This window comes from Podarcis muralis, chromosome 7, assembly GCF_964188315.1.
Source record: "Podarcis muralis chromosome 7, rPodMur119.hap1.1, whole genome shotgun sequence".
NCBI lineage: Eukaryota > Metazoa > Chordata > Lepidosauria > Squamata > Lacertidae > Podarcis > Podarcis muralis.
In genome coordinates this window covers 20,260,128-20,280,926 of record NC_135661.1, presented here as the reverse complement: position 1 = coordinate 20,280,926, position 20,799 = coordinate 20,260,128, and the positions used below count along the sequence as shown (strand labels likewise).

At 45.4% G+C, this 20,799-nt stretch overlaps 1 protein-coding gene across 1 annotated transcript in view; it reads left to right on the top strand.

Moving 5' to 3' along the window:
• The first annotated feature begins 833 nt into the window (after window positions 1–833).
• TMEM278 (transmembrane protein 278) overlaps window positions 834–20,799 on the top strand; it is a 31,717-nt gene continuing 11,751 nt past the window's right edge. Inside the window, exon 1 of the mRNA XM_028740865.2 lies at window positions 834–1,959. Within this exon, the coding sequence (XP_028596698.2) occupies window positions 1,690–1,959 (270 nt within the window). The 5' untranslated portion in view covers window positions 834–1,689. The remainder of the gene's footprint in view (window positions 1,960–20,799) is intronic.

Genomic DNA, 20,799 nt, shown 5'->3' with positions numbered 1-20,799 from the left:
GAAGTTGTAAAGTAGTTTATTTTACTAGATATTTTATTTACGGGTAGCTGTATTTTCAGAACTGATTTTACCCTTGTTAGTTGGCTTTTATTTGTTTGTGAACTGCTGTGATATTTCTTCTTGACATGAAAGGCAGCAAATAAATTCTAACAGTAGTAATAGTAGTAGTAATAATAATAGTTTAAATTTGGATTGTTGGATTAGTCTTACTGTTAATGCAAGTTGATGTTAAGGCAAACATAACTGACCAGTTATGCAAGTGCATTTTGCAATTTTATAAGCTGTGTGACTTGGTTGCTCAGCTCAGTCTTTTTACACGATCTTTTATGTGCTGTGGTCTTTTAGGTCTTTGTTGTTATTGATTACAGTCTAGTAATGATTTGTTGTAATCGTCGAGGGTGAATTTCTGTTTCTTATTTGCTGGTATTTTGAGAGTCTTTTGTTTTGTTCTTGTGCAATATTATATTTGAAATGAATTGTTGAATGTTACTTTATTTGATGTGAGTTTATTTTAAAGCCATGTGACTTATTTGCTTTGGATTGGATTGTTATCAGATGTGTGACCTTTGTTTGTATATTTTGCGGCTTCAACGGCTCATACGCTGCCTTGTGTACAGCAACATGGAAAGGCAGCGTGCGAATTAAATGTGAAATGAAAATGAAATGCTGGTCTATTTATTTTCTTTCTGCAATATGTATACTTGAGTTCATAATGGCCTGGCTTGATGGCACTGTGTTTAGTAAGTGGTGCTGACTGGGGAGGGGAGGGGGGGTTGAGAAGCAGCTCTTGCCAATGATTGGCTAATGTCGGGGGGAGAGCGAGAGAGTCAATGAAACTGCCTGCAAACCCTGAAGCACTGCACAGCGATCGGAGCCGGCTAAGAGCGAGGAAGCATCTGATGTAGACTAGAGCCAGGGAGATGCAGCACCCTCCCATTAAACTCAGGATCTGTCCTTCTGCGCTCACCGCTGTGCATCGCTGGGATCCTTGAACAAAGCAAAGAATCTGGTCTGCTGATGTTTCTGGGGGATTTGGGAAAGAAAGAAAAAACTTTGGCAGAGAGAAATTCTGCCTTCCAGAACTGCAGGAGAGAGAGAGAGAGGAGGAGGAATGATTCAAAGTCCAAAGATTGATTCTCGAAAAGGTGACTGCTAGATCGCTCCTTCTGAAGAGGCTGTGTGGAAGCTGATTTGAGCATCATGGGTTGTCCCAGAACAGGGCAGGGACTCCTGTAGAACGAGACGTCCCAGCGGAAAGCATGCCTGCAACAACCCACGTTCAAGTGTGTGGCTTCTCTTCCCAAACTTCCAGCTAGAGCATCTCTGCTTGAACAGAAGATCTGGACAAAGCCCAGGGCGAAGATCAACTTCTGCGAGAAGGAGGCTGGGGGACAACCAGACATTGGAAACGCCCACCAGGACTCTTGGTAGGTCTTCTCCACCCCATTCCATTTAATGCTTGGTGTTGGCCAATTGTGTAGAAGTGCAGCACTGCTGGATCAAAGCCCACCAAATCCAGCAGAGGTCAGCCAGATCCTGCAAAGAAGCCTACACAGATTCTTTTGAGAAGCCTACATTAGCAACAACTTTCTCTGTTCTGAAGGCGTTCTGGGGGCAGACAAGAGCAGGGGGATTTTTTGAAAAGAGAGATTTTTCGGTGGCTGGAAGCCCTGTTTGATCCCTTCAATAATGTCTGACCAGGAGATGGATGACTATGACATGGACAGTCTGTCTGACACATCGCAGATGATCAAGGGACTTCCGCCTTACAACATGGATGATCAACTGCTGCCCATGGAGCGCCGTAGCACCTGCGGCTGCTGGGCCTGGACATGCCTGGTGGCAGCAATGAACTCTTTGGCCTTCCTCTTGAACTTCCTCTTGATGGCCACCATCTTTGCCATTGTGCTCCTGCCCACCATTGTGGTGGTCTACTTTGGGTTCCAGTGCCATTCCCGGGTAAGTGACATGCGACTTGCAGATGCTTCTGGTTAGGAAGCCCAATCCCTCACCTTGCATCAGAGGGTTAGGCAACGTGGTGCTCCCCTGCCCCATATAGCTGGACTAGGGATGCATGTGGCACTGTGGTCTAAACCTTTGAGCCCTTTGGGTCTGCCAATTAGAAGGTCAGTGGTTCGAATCCTTGCAACGGGGTGAGCTCCCGTTGTTCTGTCCCAGTTCCTGCCAACCTAGCAGTCCGAAAGCATGCCAGTGCAAGTAGATCAATAGGTACTGCTGTGGCAGGAAGGTAAGTGGCATTTGCACGCTTTCTGGTTTCTGTCACGGTGTTCTGTTGCGCCAGAACCGGTTTAGTCATGCTGGCCACATAACCTGGAAAGCTGTCTGTGGACAAATGCTGGCTCCCTCGGCCTGAAAGCAAGATGAGCACTACAACCCCATAGTTGCCTTTGACTGGACTTAACTGTCCAGGGGTCCTTTACCTTTACCTTTATAGGTGGACTACAACTCCCATCGTCCCATAACATGGGCTCTGCCATTTGGGGCTGATGGGAGTTGTAATCTGAGAGGCACAGATTTCCCATCCCTGGCCAACTGTTCTTAGAATGGCTGATAAGATCATAGAGTTTTCAAAGCATTTTTTCCTAGGGGGGGCATTTTCCTGCATTAACTTTACCCACACATTTATAAAAGGATGGATGAGGCGGGCAGGACATGATTTCTAAATGCTGAAACATGTCCCCTATGCACGCTCCCAGATGCCCCATAGTCTGTGTTACTCTTTCACATGTTCCCAGGACGAGCCTTTGCATTCAAACAAAGAGGCTTCAGAGATAGTGGGAGGCCACATACCTTGCTCCCCAAAGTGGCAGCAACTTGGCCCCACCAGAGGTTTGTGGGCTACAAATCCCATCACCCTCAACTCACTGGCTATAGTAGTTAGAACTGATGGAAGCTGTAGTCCATTAACATAATGGCGGGGGAAAGGACCACCTCTTTCCGTATGAACCTACCTGGACCCTGAGATCATCTTCTGAGGTCCTTCTTCATGTGCCTCCTCCTTGAGAGGTCCAGAGGGCGGCAACACGAGAACGGGGCCTTTTCTGCAGTGGCTCCCCATCTGTGGAATGCTCTCCCCAGGGAAGTTCACCTGGCGCCTTCATTATACACCTTTAGGCACCAGGCAAAAATGTTCCTCTTTAACCAGGCCTTTGGTTGATCCGATTTACACCCTATGCCCTTTTAAAATGTGGTTTTTTTCGGGGGGGGGGTATTGAGTTGCTGTTTTTATTTTTATTAGGTATTTTGTGGTTTTATATCTTGAATTTATTCTGTGAACTGCTCTGAGACCCCTGGGTATAGGGCAGTATATAAATTCAAATAATAATAATAATGGTTTCATTTACCTTGTATTGGGAGGTTATGGCGGGTCTTGTATAAAAAAAATAATATCTTCTGTAAAACTTTTTTTTGTGCTTTCAGTTTAGCATAACACTGTTTTAGTTTAGGAAGAACATGTTGGGTAATGGGAGACATCATAGAAGCGTATCGATCATGGAGAAGGCAGCGTTGATGGAATTGGCCTCTTCCCTTGTCTAAAACATGCTCAGAGGCAGTGTTTCTTAAAACAGGAATAGGGAACTTCAGGCCTGGGTGGGTCAAGTGTGGCCCTCCAGGCCTCTCCAGCTGGCCCCTGGAACACTCCGCGAGCCACACACCCCAGTGGCCCTGCCAGGCTGGACTTAGATAAAGCCTCCTGCCTGCCTGGATGGAGGCTAGAGAGGGGTGTGTTAGTGTGTGCTGAAATGGCAAAGATAAACGTTATATTTGTGCCTCTGCCCACTTTTGCCCCTGGCCCTGCTCACCACTGCCATGTAGCCCTTGGAAATCTTCCAGAAGGGAATGCAGCCATCCACCCTCTGCTTCAAAATGTCCCTTCAAAGAAGGAGAATCCCTCACCTTCCAAGTTATCCCATTCCACTGGGATGGGATAGCTCGGAAGACAGCTCTTGCTTTCAGAAAGTTCCTCCTAATATTTAATTAGAATCTCCTTTCCTGTTACTTGAAATCTATTGGTTTGGTTCCTACCCTCTGGAGTGGTAGAAAACAAGCTTCCTCCACACTCCAATTGGCAGCCCTTGAGATACTTGAAGATGGCTATCATATCACCTCTCAGTCTTCTCCTCTCCAGGCTAAACATAACCAACTCCTTCAACCCTTCCTCATATGGCTTGGTTTCCAGTGTGTCGAATTTCGTTGTGTTAACGTATCATTATATGTGTCATTTTGTATGTTTATGCTGTAAACCACCCTGTGATTTTTGGATGAAGGGCCGTATATGAATTTAATAAATAATGATAATAATAAATAATATAGAAAACATTGGCTGGTGCCCATTGTGGGCTGGCAGGGCAGAGTGCAGGGAGCCCAAACAGTGGGCGGAGCCAGAGCCAATGATTGGCTGAGTCAGAGCCACTAATATGCAGAGGCAACTCATTCTAGTTCTTCATCTGCTCAAGGCAACATTGAAACGAAGGAGGTCAAACACCACCCTCTTGGACTGGATGCTAGTGAGAAGGCGAGCAAATGGGGGCTGGCTGAGGATAGACTGAGGTTGGTGGATCAGTTAACCACACTAAGGGGCCAGTCTCCATTGGAAAACAATGGGCTTATGAAGCAGCTTTCATGGTCAGAGCTCTGGAAAAAAGCCAAGACCACTCCAAATTTTCAGCACCAGCTAGCAATGGACAGCGCCAATTTGCCAGTACTTTTCTCAGGATGTGGCTTTGACATTTCTCACTCTTGTGGCTTCAGACTCTTCTGTTCTAGCAGTTCATTCGGTTGCAGAAACCTGGCTGGACCAAAGCTCTGGCTTAGATGGGGTGTGAGAAGCTGAAACTTGGCCAAGAAGAAGGGTGTGTGCGGTTCTCATTTTAAAGCCACTAAATGCAGGTGGGCTTTCACGGGGACTTTTTGCTTTATTAATTGCAAACTGATGCAAAAATCTGACGAACTAGACTTCCGGTCGGTGCCAGCGCTTAATGGCGGTCCTACCTCCGAGCTCCGGAGAGGGACTGCTTCGCAAGTTCGGGTCTTACCCGCTACGGCGAGCGGGGGACCCCTAAAATCCCAGGCGCTGAAGCCTGAGAACAAGGAGACTCGGTGGGCACCTTTGCGCCCCCCGGTACCGTGAAAGAGCCTTTTTAAAGGCTACGGATCGACATCGGGAGTGAGCGCGGTGCTGAGAGTCGCTACCCAGCCTGCGAAGTGAAGCCGCGTCGCCATAAGCGGAGAGCGCCGACTTCTTCCTGAAAGGAAAATTTGGACTGAATTCCCGTGAGTAGGAGCTGGAGAATAATCGGGACCTTTTAAATTTAGTAAATTGGGCTAAAAACGGGGAGATTTAAATCAAGGAAGTCTGCCTCCCCCCGACTGCATGAAAGTGAAAGCAACGGAACTCTAGACTTGCATCCGTTGAAACCCGCTCTTTGATCAGCTAAACCGGACATTTAGACCTTTGATCTCCCCTCTAGCTAGCAGGGCAGAGGGGAGGTGAATGAGATTAATAACTGCATGATTCTTTTGAAGTAAAAAACCTCTGCTGTCTCACCTTTTGAAAGTATGAAACGGTCTGCCTTCTTAGGACACTGAACTGACTTTTCCCTGCAAAGTGATACTTTGATACAAAGTTTTCACAGTGCCTGGCTACAATATATTACAAGAAGAAGCAATATAAATTGGGCAACTGTGGCAATTTGAAGTTATAAGTTTTTAGTAACATTGATTTTGACTGTGCTAATCTCCTCTTTTACATCTTTGGACATTCTCCTTTGTCTTAGTGTTCGTTATTTTGTTCTGTGGCCATTTTGATTTGCTCCCTCTAGAGGATAAAGTAAAGTCCGGCCCGGCCTAGGACAGTGGAATTTTCCAACGGAGGACAAATCCCGTGGGAATTGACCTTGACATGAGTGGCTCACAAGAAGAGATTGTTACAAGAGCTAAGACCAAGCAACAACAACAACAACAGCTGCAGCAGCAACAGACAAAGAAAAGAGGCTCAATTTCAGGCGTAACAGCCGGATCAGCAGGAACAACAGGACAAGACAAAGGAACAGCCGCCTCTATGGAAGCTCTGACAGATGCTCTTCTCAAGATAAATCAAACTCTGGAGTCTTTGACAAAACAGACTTCAGAGAATACACAAAAATTAACAGAAATATCAGTAAGATTAAACCAGAATACAGAATCCATAAATAAATTGGTGGAGGAAAACGCTACCACGCGCCAAATAGCTGAAGATGCTAAAGCTACTGCTGGAGAGACACAGGAGAAATTAGAGCCGATTGCTAAGAAGGTTTATGAGCATGATGCGACTTTGGCCTTGTGGGAGTTACAGAGAAAAGAGAGAAACTTGAAATTAAGACTGATTCCGGAGAATGAAAGAGACAATCTTGTGGAATATCTGACACGGGAGTTTGTGGATTGTTGGGACCTTGAGGAAGACGAATTTAAAATTACGACAGCTTTCAGATTGGGTAAAAAACAAGACAGAAAGACCCCGAGAGATTGCTTAATCACACTCAGATCCAAGGAGGAAAGAGACAAAATATTAGGACTACATTTTGAAAAGGCCTTGCAAATCGGAAATTCAGCTGTACAGATCTTTAAAGACATCCCAAAATACATTTTGGATTTGAGAAACTTCTACAAGGATTTGGCTCTTCTGCTAAAGAAAAATTCCATTCGCTTTAGGTGGGAGTTCCCACAAGGACTGTCATTTGACTACAAGGCAAAGAAGGTGAAAATAAAGACAATCCAAGACAAGGACAAATTTCTGGCAAGAAATCAGGAGGACCTGCAGAAGGGGACTGTGGACGCACTTGCAGAACAGAGGAGAGCATTGGAGATTTTGAACCTCTCGATCGGACAAAAACCACTACCATCAGAAGAAGAGCAACAACTTGGAGCTGTTGGAGGAGTTTAGAAAAATAATAAGATGGCTCTGCAATTCCTTAGCTGGAATTGTAATGGGCTCAATGGGCCCTTGAAGAGAAGACAAGTATTTCATATATTGAACAGAGAACAATTGGACCTGATATGTCTACAAGAAACTCACATAACCAGAGCTCACAGGAGATTACTCACAAATAAAAGGCTAGGACAAGAATTTATTTCATCAGATAAAGTTAAGAAAAGAGGAGTGGTAATATATGTGAAAGAGAAATGGGCCCCAAAAATGATATTTAAGGACGAACAAGGGAGATACCTGGCAGTGGAAATACAAATACAAGGAGAAAAATTTTTAGTGGTCGGAATTTATGCACCGAATGAAGGCAAATCTGACTTCTTTAAGAGACTTCATGAAACCCTGACTGACTATTTGGATTACAATATGATAATTATGGGAGACATGAATGGTGTGGTCTCCACTAATATGGACAAGGCACAAAGATTAACAGTTAGCAAGGAAGGGAGACTCCCTAAGACTTTTTTTGAAATGACAGAAAATATGGGCTTGATAGACATATGGAGAACAAGGAACCCTCTGGAGAGAGAGGGAACTTTCTTCTCCCAAGCAATGATGACCTGGACCAGAATCGATCAAATTTGGATTACTAGTGGAATGGCCCCAAAGATTAAGAAAGTGGAAATCTGCCCAAAAACTTGCTCCGACCATAACGCCGTGAAGATGGAGATGAAACTCACAATGACTGGTCAATTTAGATGGAGAATGAATGACACCCTCTTTCGAGATAAGGAGATTCTCACGAAGGCCCAAAAGACCCTAAAAGACTACTTTGAAATAAATCTGAGGACCGACGTGGAGAAAAGAGTGGTCTGGGATGCAAGTAAGGCGGTGATGAGAGGATTTTTGATTCAACAAAATTCAATAAAGAGGAAAAAACAAAATGAGAAAAAAGAAAAGATTTTGGAAATGATAAAGGAAGGAGAGAAAAAATTAAGAACAAAACCAAAGTCTCAGGACATCTTAAGAGAGATTAAGTTGTATCAAACACAATATATGGAATTGATGAACCAAGAGATTGAATGGAAGATAAAGCAAATGAAGCAAAAGACTTTTGAATCAGCAAATAAATGTGGCAAACTTTTGGCATGGCAACTGAAGAAAAGGCAGAAATTAAATACAGTTACAAGTCTAGAGGTGGACGGGAAAAATATCTCTAAACCCAATGAAATTAGAAACTGCTTTTTAAGCTACTTCAAAAAACTCTACACTCAAGGCCCGCAAAATGAAGAAGATATAGACAAATTCCTTGGAAAATATGGATTACAAAATATCTCTCACCAAAGTAAGATGGATTTGAACCAGAGAATTTCAGAACAAGAGATAGAGGCTGCCATTCAGAATATGCAATTGGGCAAATCTCCAGGACCAGATGGACTGACTTCCGGATACTACAAATCTCTGAAGGAATGGCTGACTCAACCACTAAGAGAAGTTTGTAACGAGATCCTTGAGGGAAAAAGGGCACCTGAATCGTGGAAAGAAGCATATATTTCACTCATACCAAAGTCAGAGACTGAAAAGACCCAACTTAAGAACTACCGCCCAATATCATTGCTCAATGTGGATTACAAAATTTTTGCAGACATTTTGGCAAAAAGATTTAAAAGAGTGTTGATGGAGAAGATTCATAAGGACCAAGCAGGCTTTCTCCCTAAAAGACACCTGGCAGATAATGTAAGGAATGTAATAGACATTTTGGAAAAGCTAGAGGTGAATATAAACACTAAAGCAGTATTGATCTTTGTGGATGCGGAGAAAGCCTTTGACAATATTTCTTGGAGTTTTATGAGGAAGAATCTTCATGGGATGGGGGTAGGCCAGGGTTTTGAAAATGGTATGGCTGCAATATATTCCGAACAAAAAGCTAAACTGATTGTAAATAATGTTGTGACTGAGGAGCTTAAGATAGAAAAAGGAACACGACAGGGGTGCCCGATCTCCCCATTACTTTTTATCTCAGTTCTGGAGGTGTTGCTGAATATGATAAGAAATGACCAGCAGGTCAAAGGAGTGCAGGTCGGAGCTAAACATTATAAGTTAAGAGCGTTTGCAGATGACTTAGTATTGACTTTGCAAGAGCCAAACACTAGTATGAAAAAGGTTTTAGAAATAATACAACAGTTTGGCCAGGTAGCTGGATTTAAGCTGAATAAGCAAAAAACTAAAGTTTTAGGGAAAAACCTAACAGACATGGAAAAGGAGAAATTTCAAGAGGAGACAGGTTTGACAGTAGTCAAGAAGGTGAAATACCTAGGGGTCTACTTAACATCTAAAAATTTGAATTTGTATAAGGACAACTATGAAAAATGTTGGTCAGAAATTAAAAAAGATCTAGAAATATGGTCAAATTTGAAATTGTCAATGCTAGGCCGAATTGCAGTGATCAAAATGAATGTATTGCCTAGAATGTTGTTTTTGTTTCAGACCTTGCAGATTCTTGACAAGATGGAATGTTTCAAGAGGTGGCAGAAAGATATTTCGAAATTTGTCTGGCAGGGCAAAAAGCCCAGAATTAAATTTAAGATATTGACAGATGCTAAAGAAAGAGGGGGGTTTGCCCTGCCGGACTTAAAATTGTACTATGAAGCAGCAGCTTTTTGCTGGCTGAAGGAATGGATGCTCCTCGAGAATACAGACATTTTGGATCTGGAAGGTTTTAACAATGTTTTTGGTTGGCATGCATATTTATGGTATGACAAAATTAAGCAGCATAGTGCCTTTAAAAATCACATTGTTAGAAAAGCATTGTTTAATGTATGGATGAGATATAAAGATCTGTTGGAAAACAAAACCCCTAGATGGGTGTCACCAGTCGAGGCTAAAGCAGTAAAGAAACTTAATATGGAGGTCGGATGGCCGAAGTATTGGGAAATTTTGGAACAGGATGGAGATAAGTGGAAATTACAAAGTTATGACAAATTGAAACATAAAGTACAAAACTGGCTTCAATATTATCAAATAATGGAGCTTTTCAAACAGGACAGGAAAATTGGCTTTCAGGTGGAAAAATCAAAACTAGAGATTGAACTGCTAGAACCCAACAATAAGAATTTATCAAGAATGTATAACTTGTTGCTGAAATGGAATACACAGGATGAAAGGATGAAATCAGCTATGCTTAAATGGGCACAAGATATTGGTCATGACATTATGCTCGCTGACTGGGAACAGTTATGGACCACCGGTGTTAAGTTTACGGCATGTAATGCCTTAAGAGAAAACATAATGAAAATGATTTACAGGTGGTACATGACCCCAGTCAAGCTGGCAAAAATTTATCATCTGCCCGATAACAAATGCTGGAAGTGTAAAGAGACTGAAGGTACCTTCTACCACCTTTGGTGGACATGCCTGAAGATTAAGGCCTTCTGGGAAATGATCTATAATGAAATTAAAAAAGTACTTAAATGTACCTTTTCTAAAAAACCAGAGGCCTTTCTCTTGGGCATTGTCGGCCAATTGGTGGCAAAGAGGGATAGAACTTTCTTCATGTACGCTACAACAGCAGCAAGAATACTCATCGCAAAGTATTGGAAGACACAAGATCTACCCACTCTGGAAGAATGGCAGATGAAAGTGATGGAGTATATGACATTGGCCGAGATGACAGGCAGAATCCGTGACCAACGAAAAGAGACGGTGGAAGAAGAACGGACAAAATTTAAAAGTTATCTTAAGGACTACTATAAACTTAATGAATGTTAAAATGTTGTGATTCCCAGAAGTAAAGGGGTACAGGATATAAGGTCAGAATTATAAAAGAGGATTAAGATGATAGAGAATGGAAAGTAACAATGGGGAGTTGCTAGTTGAATTATGGTCATTGGGATGCAGAGAGGGGGGGTATGGGGAAGTCCAAGAAAAGAGGTTTATGAAAATATGTTTGAAACTATACGTGTATGTTTGTCGATTTTAGTGTTTGTTTGTTTCTTTTAAAAATTTGTAAAACCAATAAAAATTTTTTTTAAAAAAAAACAAAAATCTGACGAACTAATTTAAGGCTGGGAAAATGAGAAACGGAAATGGATAGATTGGTCCGTCCTTATGCTGATTATGGTGATTAATGCCACTGAAATCATCAGGGCTCAGGAAAGCATTAGTAAACACACCAAATCAGTGCCGTCCTATGCATGTTGATTCGGAAGTAAATCCCCACTGGGCTGTATCAAACGAAGAGTAGAGTCACAAAAATGGACACAAAAAGAGCCTGTTAGATCAGGTCAATGGGCCATCTAATCCAGCATCGTGTTCTCACAGTAGCCAAACAGATGTCCTGATGAGAAACCCTCCAGCAGGACCCAAACACAAGGGTCCTCTCCACTCCTGAGGTTTCCAGCATCTAGTATTCAGAAGCCTCCAACTGAGCAGGCAGAGCAGCCATAATGGCCAGTAGCCACTGATAATAGCTTTAAAGTTGCCCATCCAGGTTGGTGGCCCTTCACTTCTTCCTGGGGGAAGCGAATTCCATAGCTTAACTACGCACTACGTGACAAAGTCCTTTCTTCCGTTTGCCCTGAAATCTAACGTTCTAGGGAGTCTATGAGTTCTAGGGATAAAAGCTTTCCTCGATCTATGTTCTGCATGCCATGCATAATCTTATAAACGTCTATCATGTCATGGTCTAGGATGCATGTGTTGGGGTACGGCGTTTATCCTTGAATACTCTCCAGAATCCTTTAACATGAGAAGATCCATAATAATAATAATAATAATAATAATAATAATAATAATAATAATAATTTATTTATACCCTGCCCATCTGGCTGGGTTTCCCCAGCCACTCTGGGCAGCTCCCAACAGAATATTAAAAACACGATAAAACATCAAACATTCAAAACTTCCCTAAACAGGGCTGCCTTCAGATGTCTTCTAAGCATCAGATAGTTGTTTATTTCCTTGCCATCTGAAGGGAGGGCATTCTACAGGGTGGGTGCCACTACTGAGAAGGCCCTCTGCCTGGTTCCCTGTAACCCCACTTCTTGCAGTGAGGGAACGGCCAGAAGGCCCTTGGAGCTGGACCTCAGTGTCCAGGCAGAATGATGGGAGTTGAGACGCTCCTTCAAGTGTAGATCAGGCCAAAGGCCCATCGAGTTCAGCACACTCTTCTTGCAGTGGCCAAGCGGATGCCTCTGGGAAGCCCATAAGCAGGTTTCCAGCAACTGGAATTCAGAAGCGTTACTGCCTCCAACCATGAAGCAAGTGCATAGCCATCAACTCCTAACATCATGCTTGCTGGGTCAGATGAGAGTTGTATCCCGAGGGCCAAAGTGTCCCTACTCCTGCTGCAGATTTAAGAAAAGAAAGCGTGAAAGTTGGAGCCAGGAGATGTGGGGAGGAAAGCAAATTATTATGCATTCTTAAAAAAAAAAGCCCACGAAAATAGCTTTGCAGTAATTACCAAACCTCTGTGACAATCTGGATAAATACAGTAACGTCTCGGCTGACAGAGGATCCTTCCCAGCGCTGATTACTCACCGCAGTTTTTTATTTTATTGTCACAATATTTCTCTCCATTTCCTCGCCACCCTCGATTCCCTCCCCGCTTTTGCCAGCAGCCCTCCTGCTTTTGTCTGTGCTTGCCTTCACGCAGGCTGAAATCTCTTTAATTTCATTTTAATTAAGGCTGCTCCCTGCTAGATGCGGCCTCTGCAATTCGTCTATTCAATTAAACAGTGAAAGGAAGAGTGTGTGTGTTTGTGGGGGGGGGGGGGAGATATCCGGCCACTGGCAGCAACCGTAGAAACAGAATCTACCCTACAGCCGCGGATCCCAGAGCACTGCGCGGGCTTCCTTCCCAGCCTCTGCTGGACAACCTGCAATTTATTCAAATTGACAAACTAATTTCGTTCTCATTAGGTATTCCGCACATGGGCTGTGCATGGATTCACCGCTCTCTGATTCTTCCGTTAAGGGGAGAGCTGAGAATATTTGGCTTCGTTTCTCCCTTCATCATTCTGCCTTGGGGCTGCTGAGGAGCTTGCGCTTGCCGACTCAAGTTTTGATAGTTCTCAGATTCCCCACCCCTTGTACAACAGTTGCGGGGGGGGGGGACATCAGGCTCCTCTACAAATGTGGCCCTCCAATCTATTTCTCTCTCTCTGGCCCCTAGGATTCTCCCCTAGGCCCCTCCCTTCACTCTAGGCCTTCTGGCAGTTCCCTCACTGCGAGAAGTGAGGTTACAGGGAACCAGGCAGAGGGCCTTCTCGGCAGTGGCCCCCAAGCTTTGGAACGCCCTCCCATCCAATGTCAAAGCGATAAATGTTATAAGACCTTCCATAGAAATCTGAAGGCAGCTCTGTATCGGGAAGCTTTTAATGTGTGATGCTCTGTTGTGTTTGTGTATATTCTGTTGGAAGCCACCAAGGGTGGCTGGCACAACCCAGTGTCGGGGACCGTGCTGAGGAGGGCTACACTGAGGAGGAATGGGGGGTGCCTCCCCCTCCCCCTGCTCCTGATCAGGATCCTGAATCTTCCCAGGAGCAGGAGGACAGTATAGATTTGGAACAACGGTTTGTAGAGGGGCATAGTTCAGAAGGCAGAAGCTGGAAAGTACTGGACGGGGAACAGCTGGGAGGAGAACTGGGAGAGAGAGGGTTAACAGAATCACTGTCTCTGGAAAGTGTTCATCTGCTCAGCCCAAGGTCAAGAAGGGCAGAGAAGGTGGCAGCCTAGAAAGCACAGTGGTTGCGAGATCAGGTTACAAGACGCGGTAGTGATGTAGGTAACTAGGGAGGAAGTGGGTGTAACCCTTAATTGGTAGCACCTTCATTCCAAGGAATGGATTCTTTGTTCTCTCACTTTGGTCATTGAAGTTTCTAGCTGGTAAGAAGACTCCTTCCTCTTTGTTCTGCTTATCTACTGCCAAAGGGAGGAAGCCTATTCCTTGAAGCCTGACACCCAGTCAGATGGACTGGGTACAGTAAACTTATTATTATTATTATTATTATTAGCCACACCCTTCACTGGCTCTGGGAGGTCTCTGTTCCAGCTTTCCCCTCCTTCAGGTGCCCTTTGCAGCATGACTGTGCTGGCAAAACTGGGGTCCTCTTCCAGCCTCTCACCCACCCACAAATCCTCAAGCCTCTGGAGGTGCCCTCAGCTCTTCAATGATTAAAGGCTTCCTTTCTCCTTTTATCTTTTCGGTTACTCTTGAACTGATTTAAGAGCGTCTGCGCTGAAGCAGCTTCGAGGCACTAACTTACCGTAAATAAAGTGCACGAACGAAGGCGTTCAAATGGCCTCGGTGTGCGGTTTTGTTTCGTGATCAAACCCTGGGATCAAGGGGGGGGGGGTATAAGGCAAAGCCATTTGTGTGGCCCCGTATAGCTCGAAAAGCAGGCTCTCCTACAATTTGTTGATCGGGAGATTAATTGCGCATTGATTGCTGCTGCTGCTGATCCAGCCCTCGCCTGGGAGACGGTTGTGGTTGTTTGCTTGAGAGGGCTTTGCCATCATCGAGGAGGCAGCTTGCTCAATTGGGCATCCAAGAGAGTCGCTGGCTAATAAAATGAACAAATGAGATGGGTTTTGCGGCAATCAGTCCCTGCGGAGAAGGGGCTGCATGCGTTGCTTGTTTTCCACGCCAGTGGAAATTTCCTTACCATAACCAAACCAGCCATTTCTGATTATACACGGGGTTTACAAAGGGAGATCTCTATTTCCCTGATTCTGTTCCACTGGAACATGAGAATCTGCCTTATTCTGAGTTGGTCTATCTAGCTCAGTATTGCCATCTTCAAATATGGGACACTCCCAGCCATACCTGGAGAGGCCGGGGATTGAACCTGCAACCTTCTACATGCAAAGCAGATGCTCTGTCACTGAGTTCGGCCCTTCCCTGAAGATATAGGAACATAGGAAGCTGTTGTATAGTGCAGTATCTCAGACCCTCCGTGTTCCTATTTTCCAGGGACAGTCCTGGATTTACAGAAGCCATCCCAGTTTCTGATTTGATCCCGGAATGTCCCACTTTTCCTTAGGACGTCCCTATTTCAATCGAGCCAAGGAGATAAGCATAGCTGTCAACGTTTCCCTTTTTTAAACATCTTACTGGGTTGCCCCAGCCACTCTGGGCAGCTTCCAACATAGATAAGAACATAAATCCCTATCCAGGATTGCCTTCAGAAGGCTCGGGGATCGAATAACTCCATACCCTCCAACATTTCTCCAATGAAAATGGAGACGTCCTAAGGAAAAGTGGGACATTCTGGCATCAGATCAGAAACCGGGACGTCTTCTCTAAATCAGATATCCCTGGAAAATAGGGACACTTGGAGGGTCTGCTATCTATCTAGCTTTCCACCTACCTACCTACCTAAAGGTAAAGGTAAAGGGACCCCTGACCATTAGGTCCAGTCATGGCCGACTCTGGGGTTGCGGCGCTCATCTCGCTTTATTGGCCGAGGGAGCCAGCGTACAGGTTCCGGGTCATGTGGCCAGCATGACTAAGCCGCTTCTGGCGAACCAGAGCAGTGCACGGAAACGCCGTTTACCTTCCCACCGGAGCAGTACCTATTTATCTACTTGCACTTTGACATGCTTTTGAACTGCTAGGTTGGCAGGAGCAGGGACCGAGCAATGGGAGCTCACCCCGTCACGGGGATTTGAACCGCCGACCTGCTGATCAGCAAGCCCTAGGCTCTGTGGTTTAGACCACAGCACCACCCGTGTCCCACCTACCTACCTACTACCTACCAAATCTATTTATGCAGGGGTCAGCAAACTTTTTCAGCAGGGGGCCGGTCCACTGTCCTTCAGACTTTGTGGGGGGCCGGACTATATTTTGAAAAAATAAATAAATGAACAAATTCTTATGCCCACAAATTACCCAGAGATCCATTTTAAATAAAAGGGCACATTCTGCTCAAGTAAAAACACACTGATTCCCGGACCGTCCACGGGCTAGATTGAGAAGGTGATTGGGCCTTATCCGGCCCTGGGCCCTAGTTTGCCTACCCATGTTTTATGTCTCGAGAGAGAAAGAGAGATATGTTGATGACAGCAAGTTTAATTTCCCTTTCCCCTTCCCTGCAGAACTTTCATACTTTTGCCTTTGGCTGAACAGGTTTGTCAGGTTTGTCAGCTGCTTTAAGAACCTGCTGCGCCTCTTTGACCTGCAGGAAAAGTGGGTGGAAAGAACAACAGGACGCTATGCCTTCCTCCAAACACAATTAGCTCTTCTAAACACAGCTCCGTCTCTCTTCCCTCAAAAGAGTAAGGGAATAGCTCGATGCTGTTTCAATCTGTACAGTCTGTGTGTCCCTCACTCCCCTCCTTTTATTTTATTTTTTTAGCTTCCTCCTTCCGGATATTTGTTAGCGCTGACATTTTCTCAGCCACAGAGGAGCAAGACCGCCTACCTCATTGGGGTTGTTTACTGTCAGTGTTCCAAGGAACGAGGAAGCTCTCCAAGATTTTATAGGTCCTAATTACCTGTCATGCAGGAGATCTCCCCATCCACCATCTCAGCACATCCCGAAAGCCTATTGTTAAGCAGCCAGAAAGGTGTGGAGAAATGCTATGGGGGGCTGGAGCAACTTGCTGGAGAAGAAATGGCAAGATGTTTGGGGAAAATAGGAAGCTGCCTTATACAGAGTCAAACCAGGGGGTCTGTGTAGCTCAGTATTGTCTGCACCGACTGATAGAAACTCTGCAGGGTTTCAGACAGGGATTGCACCTTGGAAAGGACCATTAAAGGCCACGTATTTGTGGGATGCGGGTGGCACTGTGGGTTAAACCACAGAGCCTAGGGCTTGCCGATCAGAAAGTCGGTGGTTCGAATCCCCGCAGCGGGGTGAGCTCCCGTTGCTCAGTCCCAGCTCCTGCCAACCTAGCAGTTCGAAAGCACGTCAAAGTGCAAGTAGATAAATAGGTACCGCTCTGGCGGGAAGATAAATGGCGTTTCCGTGCGCTACTCTGGTTCGCCAGAAGCGGCTTAGTCATGCTGGCCACATGACCCGGAACCTGTACGCCGGCTCCCTCGGCCAATAAAGCGAGATGAGCGCCGCAACCCCAGAGTCGGCCATGACTGGACCTAATGGTCAGGGGTCCCTTTACCTTTTATTTGGACTGGGTAGTCTTCCTAGCTCTGCTGCGTCCTTTAGATCTATTGTTTGGTCCTGATTTCTGGATTTGCCTCCCCCAAGCTCCAAATCACGGTTTCCCCCTCTGCTCATTCTTCCTTGTCCCTTGTCTCCTCGCTCCTTACTGGGCCGTGCAAACTGTTATTCTGAATAATCCCTTTTTATTGGGTAGGGGGCATTGGCTGGAGAGGAGTTTATGGAGCCAAGGGGTCAGTGGCCTCCAAATGTTTGGGAACTGCTGGTTTCTTTTCTTTAGGCTTGCCTATTGCCGAGTTTTCCTTCTCCTTTTTATTTTTAAAAAAGCCACTGACCACTTTAGCAAGGGGGGGGGGGGCGTCAACAAATGCCCCCTCTCCATTTAGCAGCTCCGCTCTCAAAGCCTGCCTGGTTCTTTCTCGAACAGACCATCCTTCTCGAAAAGGGTTATCCAAACCTTTGCTTTTGTCCATTAAATAATATTCTCTCTATGTGCTTTTGGGCTTTTCTTTTTTCCTGTGCCATTTTCAAAGCAGAGGGTGGCGAGGAAGGAGAAAGCTTTCCTCTCTCCCTGCATTAGGCTCTGCCTGATGAGCAGATCCTTTCGCTGGACTAATGGCTAAAGTAGGCAGGCCTGAAAAGGAATCAGTCACGATGCCTGCAAGGCCGCCTTTTTTGCTCATCTGTCCTTTTTTTGTTCTGGCCGCCTTTCCAGACCCTTTTCATTTCATTTCATTATTTAGATATTTATAGACCACGCTGTTCAGGAAAAATACAGTGAGACAGCATAGAACGTGCAAAATTACCAGAAGACCATTAAAAAAAAAAAATCAATTAAAAACCGGTTGGGGGAAAAGCGGAAATCACATTTCTTCTTTTTTAAAAATAATTTTTATTAAGTTTTCCATTTAACAATCCAATCATATCACAGTAATTATTCCAAATTATACCAATACATATCATAAAGTCCAAATATTTTGCCAAATTATAAATTTTGTTGGGGCTTCCCATGCTTCGAGTTCAGTAGGGTCCAATCATCTCATATTTCTGCTGCTTTTAGTGTTCACCAGAGTGGAAATCACATTTCAAAGTCCTGCCTGAGTAACACAGTTTTCCGAGAGAAGCGAAAAGGTAAGGCAAGGATCGTTCTTGCCCAGCTTCAACTGGCAGGGAGTTCCACAGGGCAACACCTTCCACACCAGTAAAGGCCGACTGAACCTTGGGAGTGTGGGGAGCCAGAGGATCTTAATGACCAAGGTGGAGAATAAGGAATCAGGTGGTCGTTGAGGCACCTCTTGGGCCCAAGTTGTTCCAGGCTTTGTGATTAACACAAGAACCTTGAACCTGCCCAAAGTGATGACCAGCAGAGAAGTAACATGCCACCAGTAGCCTGCTCCTGGGACCAGTGTGGCCCCTACATCCTGCACTATTTGCATCTTCTGGCATGGATACAAGCAGCAGAAGTTGGGTGGCCATCTGTCTTGGATGCTTTAGCTGAGACTCCTGCATTGCAGGGGGTTGGACTAGATGACGCTCAAAATAATAATAATAATAATAATAATAATAATAATAATAATAATAATAATAATTCATTATTTGTACCCCGGGGACGCGGGTGGCGCTGTGGGTAAAAGCCTCAGCGCCTAGGACTTGCCGATCGCATGGTCAGCGGTTCGAATCCCCGCGGCGGGGTGTGCTCCCGTCGTTCGGTCCCAGCGCCTGCCCACCTAGCAGTTCGAAAGCACCTTCGGGTGCAACTAGATAAATAGGGACCGCTTACTAGCGGGAAGGTAAACGGCGTTCTGTGTGCTGCGCTGGCTCGCCAGATGCAGCTTGTCACGCTGGCCACGTGACCCGGAAGTGTCTGCGGACAGCGCTGGCCCTCGGCCTATAGAGTGAGATGAGCGCACAACCCTAGAGTCTGGCAAGACTGGCCCGTACAGGCAGGGGTACCTTTACCTTTTTTACCCCGCCCATCTGGCTGGGTTTCCCCAGTCACTCTGGGCAGCTTCCAACAAAGATTAAAAATACATTAAAATGTCACACATTAAAAACTTCCCCTCCAACCCTAGAATTCTATAATTCTACCACAGCCCCACACAAAAGCATGCCCGTTGTGCCTTTGGGGTGGCTTATGCTCATGATGTTATTGGGGTAGCCAGGGGTCAGCAAACTTTTTCAGCAGGGGGTCGCTCCACTGTCCCTCAGACCTTGTGGTGGGCCGGACTATATTTTGAAGGTGGGGAAATGAACTAATTCCTATGCCCCACAAATAACCCAGAGATGCATTTTAAATAAAAGGACACATTCTACTTGTGTAAAATCACGCTGATTCCTGGACTGTCTGCGGGCTGGATTGAGAAGCCGATTGGGCCAGATCTGGCCCCCGGGCCTTAGTTTGCCTACCCATATTATACGCAACCACACTTTCGGAGCTGTCTGCTTTGCCCTCAGAACTGTCCCCCGGCCTCACCTATCACTGGCTCTGTTTCATACCCTCCTTGAGTGTTTTGGCCTGACTGGAATATGCCTTTAAACCCCCACGATGCCTCTTGCTTGCCAGGACAGAGAAGGCATTTGTAAGCATAGTGTGGAAACCAGTCTGATATGCAAATGGAAATTTCCACTGAGAGTCAATGAGAGCCAGTGTGACACAGCAGTTAGAATGCCAGACCGGGACTTGTGAGAACAGGGTTCAAATCCCCACTCAGCCAGGAAGCTCACTGGATGACCTGATGCAAGCCTCTCAGCCTAACCTACCTCACAGGGTTATTATGGGATTAAATAAGGAGGGTGGGGGAAAGCATGTACCCCACATTGAACTCCCTGGAGAAAAAGGTGGGATATAAATGCAATAAGCAAGCAAACAAATTAATTAATCTGCTTGGTCACTTTGAGAACACATTGCTGGACTAGATACAGCTCTTATCAGGCTCTTATATGTTTCCTCCTACCCCCCCAGCAACCTATCTAACCAAGTCATGCCTCAACAGCCCCCCCCCCCGGATTTCCAGAAAAGCTCACAGTTTGTGCAGGGGTTTAGCTGCTGAGACATTTTCTCAGGAGCAGTCTCCTCAGGAGAAGTCAGGGGAAATCCAGCTGTGAGCTGATGCTTTTGGGGGTCAGTTTTTGCAATCTCCCAGTGCTGCAACACTCTCATCCCACCCAATAAAATATCTGAGGAGGCCAGGTGCCACGTCTTGTGATCGATTATGTGCCCCCCTCCATATTTTATTGCAGTTGGCAGCCCTGAATAAAGTAACAGAGGAATTGACCGGAGGCACCAAGAAACTCTTGGTGCAGGTTAGCTGAGGAAAGAAGCAGCGGAAACAAGATGCGAAATTGGCATTTGGGCCACATCTGCCACTGGTTATGAATTTGCATCATTAGTAAAGTGTCGCTGAAGCGCTGCCCCTTCTCACCAGCTGGGGGCAGACTTTCGAGGAGCTTGCCCTGCTACTCCTACCTATCAATCAAGTCTAGCTTTGATGCAGAATTCAGAGTCTCAAGGGGAGATCTTCTGAAGCGGGTCATGGCTGTCTACTCTTAAGGAAGCTAGCTTGCCCTTTCGCATTTCAGTTTGGCTTTTTGTTCTTTGATCCAGCCCGGCGCAGCTAACAAGGTGGAAAGCAGTCATCACCGCTTGGCTTTTTGAAAAGGGCTCCCCTTTGGCTGATGACTTTCATCTTTTCCCCTTTCTAGCAAGGGCAGCTCATCATAGCTGTTGACGAAACCTCTTGCCACCATGAACGG